This window comes from Gallus gallus, chromosome 3 (assembly GCF_016699485.2).
Source record: "Gallus gallus isolate bGalGal1 chromosome 3, bGalGal1.mat.broiler.GRCg7b, whole genome shotgun sequence".
Classification (NCBI taxonomy): Eukaryota; Metazoa; Chordata; class Aves; order Galliformes; family Phasianidae; genus Gallus; species Gallus gallus.
This window is the reverse complement of record NC_052534.1, coordinates 99,819,225-99,829,461: the sequence shown is the minus strand read 5'-3', so window position 1 is coordinate 99,829,461 and position 10,237 is coordinate 99,819,225. Positions and strand designations below refer to the sequence as shown.

Genomic DNA, 10,237 nt, shown 5'->3' with positions numbered 1-10,237 from the left:
AGTGGGGACCCACAAGAAAAAAAATAACAGATTAAATGGTCTGGTTTGTTACAATGAAGTCTGAACCAAAATTAGGCATGAGGAACAATGCAGGAAGAACACACAGTTGTTCTCTGTGAGCGTTGAACAAAACCAAAAGGGAACAATCCATAGGCAATCCAACTGCTCTGAAACAAGCTTCCTTTTGGATCACTGTTAAAAAACAAAGGGTTCTACCCACACTAGGAAAACAACATGCATTAAACAAGGAAGGGATGAAGACCAGTGGTGGAAATATTTTACATCAGAGACAAGAAGAAGGTTTTCTCGTAGTGAGTGCTATGTCTCCCGGTAGTACGTATTTTAAAATCAAACGTACCTATCACATTTTAAACCTTCTGACTGTAATTCCAACTAGTGCACACTGATGTTTAATTCACACTTAGATGAACCAGCATTATTTGCCCCAGAGACACAAACCTCTGGAAATCCACAGGAACCTGCAGAATTTGCAGAACCGAACCCCTGAAGCAGTGCGAGGCTCAGATACAACACACAAAAATACGCAGGAATGCACGGTGCAGCCAGGCATAAAATTAGAATTCCAAAACTGAAAAACAAAACCAGAGCAAACAGCTTGACGAGTAAACGATTTTGGAAGCTGTGTAGCAAAGCTCACCATGTTCGTGTGCCTGTTAAAAAGAATCTGCATTCTTAGATCTAGATCGTTCTCGTAGCTACACGGAGAGACAGCAAGAAATGTCAGGAGGGCTACACCACTCCAACAGGCTGAAAAGAGGAGAAGGAATGGTGGTGCAGGTATGGAGAGGTGCTGGAAGGTGGGGAGCCCGGCACAGCCCTGGCCCTGCTGCTGGCAGTGGGATGTCACACCTCCTACACCATGTGGTTCCTTTTCCCAGCAGCACCAAAGCCGGCTTTGTCGCACCATTCCATGCAGCCAGCAAAATTCCTGCCAGCAGATCCTGCCCTATCCTATCCCAGCCCGCTGAGGCTTTGCCTTACCCTTCTGTCCCGACCCCTCTGGTTGGTGCCACAGTGCGATACCAACTATGATTCTTCTCATGTACCAGGGAAATGCGACAGCTCTGGCATCTGCTCTGCAGTTGTGAGGTTACATAAAGCTGTGCCCGCCTCAGACAGGTGTTGCTCAACACTACTGCTGATGCGATGTCAGCTCGGCGTTCCAGAACACCGGGTACTTCTAAAAACTAGTGAAAATTCAGCGGTGTGATGTTATGTACAATGTGTTTGTGTGGGGCAGGAAGACAACAGCCTGATTAAACACTGCAGTTCTATGCCACAGAAGTTTGTGATTCGATTCCTTTTCGAGTCCAACAGGATAAGGATTCAGTCCTTAATTAAAAGGCAGGAATAACACATAATGAAGATTAAGAATGTTTCCTTATTTTTCCCTCACAGCAACATTAGCCCAGACTGCTTCGTGCTTTGTTTGAATGGAGAAGCAAAATGTAATTAAAGTTTTAATTAAAATTGATCGCGGTCCACAAAACTGAAATGGATAGTGCCGTGCTAACCTCATACTGGAAAACTTTCCAAGTAAATGGATGCTGTCAAATGAACTGTGCTCTTTAACCAAAAAAGAGCATTCTGTCAGGAATAAGGGTAGTAGTGAAAACTAATGGATCCGAAGATGTGCCATAGAAACAAACAGTGCGTTCTGAAAGAGGCAGTGCGTATACATCTCACAGAGACTGAGCTTCCTCACGTTCTCATTTTCCTCTGCATGCGAGGATTCTGTTCCTCATCAGACCCGGCTGAATAAATACGTGCGTCTTTCTCCTCTTCGTAAGAGGCGGTGAGATCTCTGTGAGCTCAACTTTCTGATGTATGAAGGACGAGAATGCCTATCTACAGAAACACTCACTCTAAAATATCACTAAAAATATTTTGCCGGCGGAATCGTCGGGAAAAGCAGCTGCACCTCTTAAGCACATCTGCTATGTTAACATCTTCAGTGTGGAATTTATTCATATATTTGCACTCGGCTAATTGGCTTGCGAGTAATCACATTGCAATCGTGATGAAAAGGGCACGTTTGCAAAACGCCCTTTCTTTGAGAGGTGGGAAGCCCGGCGTTGCGGGCAGCAGTGCTCCGCTACCCGCCGGTACCTGTATACCCACCGGTACCTGGTATACCTACCGGTACCCGGACTCGGGCTCGTTCTCCCTGCCCTGGAAAGGCACCGAGCCCCGTCCCGACTCCGCAAAGCCTCCACGGGACTCCTCTGGGGGGGGCTGCAGTTGCATAAGATCGCGCTGCCCTCCCTTAGAAATACCCATCCCCACTGTGGGGGAGGGCAGAGCGCCGAGCTCAGGATAGGGGAAAGGAGGGGAGAGCAGGAGGAGGGGGGGAGGGAGACACTCCGGCCGAGGTGGGGAGGTGGTGGTGGGTACATCCCGCACGGAGGGGGCTGCGGTGGGCTGGGGACACCCCCTGCGCTAAGCGGCGGGGACGGCTGGGGGGAGCCCCGCACAGAGGGGACACGGCAGCCCTGCAGAGAGCGACGGGAGGGAAAGCAGCGCTTGCGGGGAGGCGGGGGGCTTCCAATCGTCGCCACCGGAGAGCCCGCACCGCACCGCACCGCGCACCGGCCCGGGCACACGACCCCGTCTCCGCCGCAGCGCAGCGCCCAGCCCGCGCCCCGCGGCCGCTCCCGAGCGCTGCCCCCGGCCCCGCTCCCCCACCGCCCGCGCTCGCCCCGCACAGCCCCGCGTCGGGCTGCGCGCCTCGCACCCCCCTCACCGCCCTCCGAAGCCGCTCACGCCGTGCCTCAGCCCGGGCTCCTTTGTTGTGGGCGCTGGAACTGGAAAGCCTCTCGCCCCGCGCCTCCTCTTTCCTCGCCCTCCTCCTCCTCCTCCTCACGCCTTCGGGTGGGAAATGCCCGGGACCGCGGAGCACCGCTGTCCCCACCCACCTCCGGCCCCGGCACCCGAGCGTGCTCAGGAGCAATCGAAATGATAAGAATAAAATCCTCTGACGGATGGTGCGAGCTCCGCGGTCGCGAGGGTCGGGAGCGCTCCCTCCTCCCCGCCGGCGCGGTGACCTTGCGGGCTGCTCCGCTCCCCGCACTCCCTCAGTGTGGGCTTTTTTATTATCTGTTTCTTTTTCACTGGGAACTGAACGAGCGCTTCGCTCCCTCGGAACGCACTTCAGAGCGCCGACCGCTCGGGTACCTCCGCACCCGCCGCACCTCGCACCCTCGGCGCGCAGCACCGCCAACGCGATCCCCGCAGCGCCGCCGTCCCGCAGCCCCGCTCCCTCGCCGCCTCTCCGCGCTCCGTCCCGCATCCCGCCCGCACCGCCGCCCGGCCCGCGGCCCCCGGACGCACTTACAGACGGCGCTGGGAGCGGTCGGCGGTGCGGAGGAGGGCGCTGGGGCCGCGGGGTCCCGCCGGGGTGCTGGGGCCGGAGGGACGGCGCCTCGCTGCGCGCCCGCCCGCACCGCTCGCGCCGAAGCTCAGTGCGCGCCCCCGCGCCGCCCGCCCGCCCCGCACTGCAGACCGCCGCCGCCCCGCGCCGGCCCCGCGCACGCGCCGCCCGCGAGCATGCGCGCGGCCGCCGCGGGCGGGAGGGAGAGGGAGTGCGCGCGGGAGGCGCGGCCCCGCGGTGTGGTGTGAGGGCGACGGGGTGAGGGGAAGGGAGCCGGCATCCTTTGGGGCCTCCTCCGGTACCCTCGCAGGGCATCAGCGTTACGAGCACCTGCTGTCTCACAGACCGACGCGGGTGCACGGGGTCTGTCCCACTGACGGAGTAAAATGGCCCCTTAAGAGCCTCCAGCCGGGTCGCCCCCAGCCTTCAGGTTGTTCTCGATAGTCTCCGGCGTGCTGTGGCCAAAAGCAGGCTTCTTTGGGAGGCTCGATGTCATCTGGAGTCACCACGTGTGTTCCTCCTGCCATGCGCTGCACCGCCACCGGCAGCTGTCCCCTCATGGCTGGAGCCCCTCTACCTGGCACACGCGTGTGAGGACACAGCTCGTGCTACAGGCTGTGCCCTGATTAACGGCTCCTGTGCCCAGCGCTGCTGCAGCCCTCGTGCACATGTGGAGGCACCATCTTGCATTATAGGCACTTTCAGCCATGGCTCTTTTCCACAAGCCGCTGAAAAGAGCGTTGAAGTTAATGTTAGATATTTAGACTGGTCTAATGCTGCTCAGCCCTTTGACATAAAACCCAACCGATCTTGCCTTGTGATATGCAGCCCACTGATCTTGCTCTTCAATATAAAACCCAGCTCATCGAGCCTTTCCCTTGCTATCACTGCTGCCGTAATAGCAGTAGTAGGTGCTTTATAACATTGTACAACATTGCTAGGCCCTCTCTGTGACAAAGCTGTACATAAATATTTACTTTTACGCATGGTGAGTTCTGCTACTGACTGTTTACAGTACGTAAATTAAGTATACTTAGCGTGTCCTAAGAGTAATGCTAGAGGAAGCAGATGTGTACAGCAAGGAGATGAAATGAGGGCAAAATAATGACATATATCAAGGAAAGGAGCAAATCATGCCCAATTTTATTATGGTACTCATTATTTCAGAAAAAAAGAAAAAAGTCATGAATATGCATGACACGTGATAGAGGGTAACAAAATTTGGTTTAATGGTGAAATGCTCAAATAATTCAATTACAGCACAAAGTGATGTGTTCACTAACTTTGCACTCAGATTTACTTCTTGTGCAGTGAGGCAATAAAAGGCTCCCCGGGGCAGTGGTCTGGGCACTGAGTTTGTCAGAGTTCAAGAAATGTCCGGATAACGCTGTCAGACATAGGGTTCAATTTCTGAGTGGTCCTGTGTGGATCCAGGAGTTGGACACAATGGGAGTTGGACCTTATGGGTCCCTTCCAACTTGGGGTTTTCTATGACTCCAACTTCAAGTTTGTATATATATATATTTTAATTTCCCAAAGCACTTCTCTTCCCCAGTTCCTCTTTCAATTTTCTGTGTGTGCAAAAATGCAGCCTGAAAATGCTAAAAACTGAGATTGCATCCAAGCGTACATTTAGGAAGTGATGCACCTCCCCAAGTATTTGAAATTCCTGTTTTATTTGATCTTGATTAATTTAAATTGTTTTCTGTCATCTCCGTATTTACTACCTCATTGCTTGCTCTGCCTGCCAGATCATTAATAATCATCTTTAGCATAATGAAAGATAGAGTGCTGTGGCATCTGCTTGCTATGTTTTAACCACTTTGTTTCCACATATTTTCAGTCTCTTATTCCATTCTTTGTATGTTAGCCTCTTGTCATCACAGTACCATCTCACCTGTGTGACCTGTTCTGATTGTGTCCATACTGCAGTGACTTCAGCCCATCTTCTAACAAATCCTCTGGTGGCAGCAGTGCAGCTACGTGGGTGCAGAGCTCTCTGCTGGCTGCAGGACTGGGTATTTCCTTCATATCTCAGGTGATTTTGCTGCTGTTTCATTCTTTCACAGCTACCGAGGTGGCAATATCTCAGTTAGCTGAAAGCTAGCTTGGGGTTGTCTGCTGCATGACTGTCACCTGTACATGACATGCCTGTCAGTATCATTGAGGGGCGTGTATTTCAAGAAGGCGCTGAGCATTTGCTTCCCCCCAAAGAGAGAAGCATAGGTTTTTATTTTTAAACATTAGAGATGAAGCACCTATAAATAAAACTTTTCTCACGTGGCTTTTTCTTTTTTCATGACATTCAGTGGAAAAAATTCCACCTACTATGAAAAAGTGTAGTTTAAGCAGATGATAGTATGGAGTGAGTTTTCATGTCTGATTTTCGTTATCTACATTTTGATATATCTTTATAAATTCGGGTTTCTTGTATTTTCAAGTGCATTTGAAATCTTGGTACTCGTTTTGAGAAATGTAAGCTATTAATAATTCTAGAAGACTATATTTTGTGTTTTTATGTACTGCATCACAGTAACGGTGCAGCACACAAGCCTATTTGGAAGTTAAATATAAAGAAAAACTCCTTGTATTACTGCTCAGTCTAAGATATCCATGAAAATGCTTCGTTTAGACGTAAGTCAACAACGTAATAAATGTTGCCTAATAAGCCATGCATAGGGTTATCATTAAAAAGGAAATAATGACACCGTCGGCATTCGTGCTACTATGATACGTCTCACACTGTGCTGTCTTATACCTTATGCGGTTACTGAAGGCAACTGTTAGCTGAGTGTGAAATTTTACCAATTCAGACCACTGGCATTTTCAGCCACTTCACATTCATTTTTAATCTATGTAAATGATAATATTGTATGTTAGTCTGCAGAGAATTAGATCATCTTGCTTGTTTATCATATAGATAATTGTAGGATTTTTCATTTTCTTGCTATTCAGTTCTTTGGATTTAGCAAATGAAACTAATTGTTGCCATTTAGCAACTTAAAATTTGTTTTGAAGCTAAAGAGCAGATTGCTCATAATGGAGCAACAGCAATTTCAACAAAGTCAGGATGTGACCCAAAATTTTCTACCTAATGTGTATCAGAGTTTATTTTAGCATAACACTGTATAGTAGAAATGTAATAATTCTTAGTATACAAATGAATAACATCCATGTCTCAGTGTATTCTCCTTTTACAGCCTCTGATGGCTTACAAGGGTCTCCTTTAAGCTTTCAGCACTGAATCCTGAACAGTCTGCCTATGCCTTTGAAAGAAGCCAAGTGATGCTCTGTACTTCTGCTCTTATCAAGGGAGATAGGCATCTCCAGAGGGAAATTCAAAATCTAATGAAATTGAGGATCTTCTCCTATTTTCTCTCCCTCCCTTGCTTTAGAGAATTCACTATTAAAAGGCACAGGAGTCTCTGAGAGAAGTCACTATCTCACCAGGTGGCTTCCTGGTAATAAGATTATGGGTTTTTTTCTTTTTGCATGCCCTCCTATTTTAGAGAAACCAATCTAATTGTAGAATACCATTTCAGAGTTTGCATTTTCTCTTCCCCTTTTATGCTGAATACTCCCTAATGCTTGCTTACATAGTTGCTAATTGTTATATAGTTCTGTGATTCTTTGATTAGTGACATCTATGTATTGTACATATCAACTACAGACTAACTGCAATGAGAAGTAATTCGAGCGTATATCTACATCTATAACTGTAGACTTCATATTCTGCCAGGCCTTTTGAAGGAGACATTTCCTTTCTCCTTTCTGTGCCCCCTTTGTGCTGTTTCTGCACGCTGGAATCTACTTGTCTGTTACATAGGGAGCAGGAAGCAGCAATGCGGCTGCAGGGATTGGCAGAAGAGAGCTGCTTCAAGGCTTTATGATTAAATGAAGCTGCTGCAACACACTGCAGTTGGAAAAGGGTGAGATCCTTGATACTCAATTGAAAACAGTGCTAGAGACCAAGATGATCAGTTTCAAAATGACTGTAGATTGTCTTGTTTCTGTAATGCGCTACATATATTTTATGTGTATGTATGTTATCTTTCACATTCATATCTTATCGTTTTAATAACATCCCTAAGAAAACAGAATAAAATGTGCTTCACTAATAAGTATGTTTTTTTCTTCTGTATGAAATAAATGATTTTATGTAGGCAGATAACTTTTTTATGTGCCAAAGCAAATAATTTATAATTCATTCTTTTAATTAATCAAATTATTTGTTAGTCCTCATTTTCTCAGTCTCATGGAATGAAATGTAAAGAGATATCATTTATGTAACATCATCTCTGGTGTTATGTAATGTACTTACAACTGAGGAGTACATGCAATGCCTAACTTTAGATACCTGAATTTGATAGCTAAGTTAATTTCCTATTTCCTTGCATTGCCTCTGGTATCAATGGAAATAAAAATAAGCACTGAAAGAGTAAATCAGACCAGAAATCTGGCTACTGGGAGTGAAGAAAAAATATACTTAAATTGAGGCACGTAAATATAGTGCCTAAAGCTAAATGGCATGAACCCAGGCTCTACACCAGTAAACTGTTTCCTACAGAAGCTCTTCTGGTTGTTCTTCTTAAGCGAACATTTGCTCAAGTGGAAATAAAAGGGTGACATTTTGGACCTGAGTAGTGTAAGCTTCAAGTAAATAATGATTGTTTAGAAGGATAGGAATATCAAAACTTAATAGCATTTCATTTTCTACAAATGTCCTAAACGTAGCATCATGCTTCCTTTGCCATTTAGCTCAGGGCAGAACTCCTGCATATACAAAACAATTCCTGTTAAGTCCAATTGGTCATGTAGTCTTGAGATGTTGCAAGAGGGCATTGTTTGTTTATTTGATCCACGAGTGATTGTCCTTAGCTAAAATATTGTAATGGTGACATACAAAAAGTTGGAGTACAGGCTGTGGAATTTCTGCAAATAATAAAGGTAAAGGCACACATTTCAGATAAATTATCATATTAATAACAAAATACCTTGTTATAGCAACTCTTAAAAAAACCTAACAACTTATTTTAGGGTTTTTTGGGGGAGGAGTGAGGAAGAACTCATATGCTTGTATTTTTGTCATTATTTTTATTTTTATTTTTATGTTTTATTATTACTGTTTGTCATGCAGTTAAACTGCATTGTGTATATATTTTCTAGTAAAAAATAGGAGGGCAGCATAGATGGAGTGAATACAGATTTCATCAAGACAATTTAGTGGCTAATGGAGAAAATGCACTTGGATCTTTCTTAGTATACTATTTATAAATGAAAAAAAAATCTTTTAAAAGTTGTCCTCTTATAATCCAATTTCACCATGAGACACAATGACTTCTCAGAGTAGTGTTTATTTTGGAACTAACTTCTGGATCGCAGTCACAAAATCAGGACGTGCTGCTAAGAGCGATGATGCATCTCAGAAAGGAGGCTGCAGGACATCAGATATGCTCAATAGCACCAGACAGAGGTTCTCATCAGAGTAAAAAGAAGTTAAACAAAAAATTGAAAAAAAATATTTCACAATTTGATTTGTAATTAAATCTTTCTGTCTGTAATGCTAAGTCAAATTTTTCTATATCTCTTAAGCCATTAATTGAGTACCTTTACAATTGCCAACATCTGTGTTTGTCAAAAATCGCGCTGCTGCTTTTCTCTCCAAATTACATCACATAGCACATTCAGCAGTGAGAAATATAGTGCTAGACTCAAGGTAAGCTGTGCAATATCGGTGTATAAAACTGAAGTAAATTTAAAGTACAAATTTGGAAATAATTAAATTACATAATATAAAGATACACACAAAACTCAAAATGATGCTTGATACTGAACGTGCTATTGCTTTTCAGTTTTCTTTGATAAAAATGTAAAACATTTTTTTTAAGCTTGTAAACAAGCGTTCTTTAGCACATCCCATGGCCACGTGTGCTTGCTGCATAACTCAGGAGTCTTCTTCCAAAGTCAAACACTGGAGAACACCTGAGTGTGTGCTGATGGATTATTATATTGGATGAGAAAGAATGAAGAGGGAAAGACGAAGAGAGGCAATCTTCTCAGATCCTGCCTCATAAAGCTCCTCAAAACCCCTTCATCAGCCCAGAAAGCCAACTGTATCCAGGGTTGCATCAAAAGATGCATGGCCAGCAGCTCAAGGGAGGTGATCCTGCCCCTCTATTCTGCACTGGTGAGACCTCACCTGGAGTACTGTGTCCAGATGTAGAGTCCTCAGTACAGGGGAGACATAGACCTGTTGGAGTGCGTCCAGAGAAGGGCCTCAGAAACGATCCAAGGAATGGAACATCTCTCCTACAAGGACAGTCTGAGAGGGCTGGAGAAGAGAAGGCCACAGGGTGACCTGATAGTGGCCTTTAAATATCTGAAGGAGAGCTACAAGAAAGAAGGGGGCAGACTCTTTAGCAAGCTCTGTGGTGATAGAAGAAGGGAAAATGGCTTCAAGCTTAAAGAAGGGAGACTTAGGTTAGATATAAGGAAAAAAGTATACGTTTGTCACACAATGAAGTAGTAGTAATACATTTCTAAACCCTCATTTTATAGTGAGGGTAGTGAACCACTGACACAGGTTGCCCAGAGATGTGGTTGATATCCCATCCCTGAAGACTGTCAAGGCCAGGATCAAGCCCTGAGCAACCTGATCTAGCTGTGCATGTCCCTGTTCATTGCAGGGGAGTTGGACTAGATGGCCTTTAAAGGTCCCTTCCAACTTGAAAGATTTTATGATTCTATGATTCCATGATCTCTGAGAACCATCTTAGATAGTATGACTGTACACCAAATATTATTATCAAAATGTTTCTGCCTCTCTGAGCCTTCCAAATAACTTCC

General features: G+C 45.7%; 1 protein-coding gene across 11 annotated transcripts in view; it reads right to left on the bottom strand.

Moving 5' to 3' along the window:
- VSNL1 (visinin like 1) overlaps positions 1-3,481 on the bottom strand; it is a 76,952-nt gene extending 73,471 nt beyond the window's left edge. For 2 of the 11 annotated variants that reach the window (XM_025148558.3, XM_025148560.3), the window contains exon 1: positions 2,785-3,226. Coding sequence is in view for 2 of the 11 variants with exons in the window: in XM_046938526.1 (XP_046794482.1) it covers positions 460-589; positions 2,765-3,310 (676 nt within the window). In the remaining 9 variants the exon portion in view is untranslated. Of the gene's footprint in view, positions 1-459; positions 590-2,764; positions 3,326-3,355 lie in introns of those variants that run through there. The other 9 variants (XM_046938526.1, XM_046938525.1, NM_205255.2 and 6 more) reach the window with 9 other exon arrangements.
- Between the last annotated feature and the right edge of the window lie 6,756 nt (positions 3,482-10,237).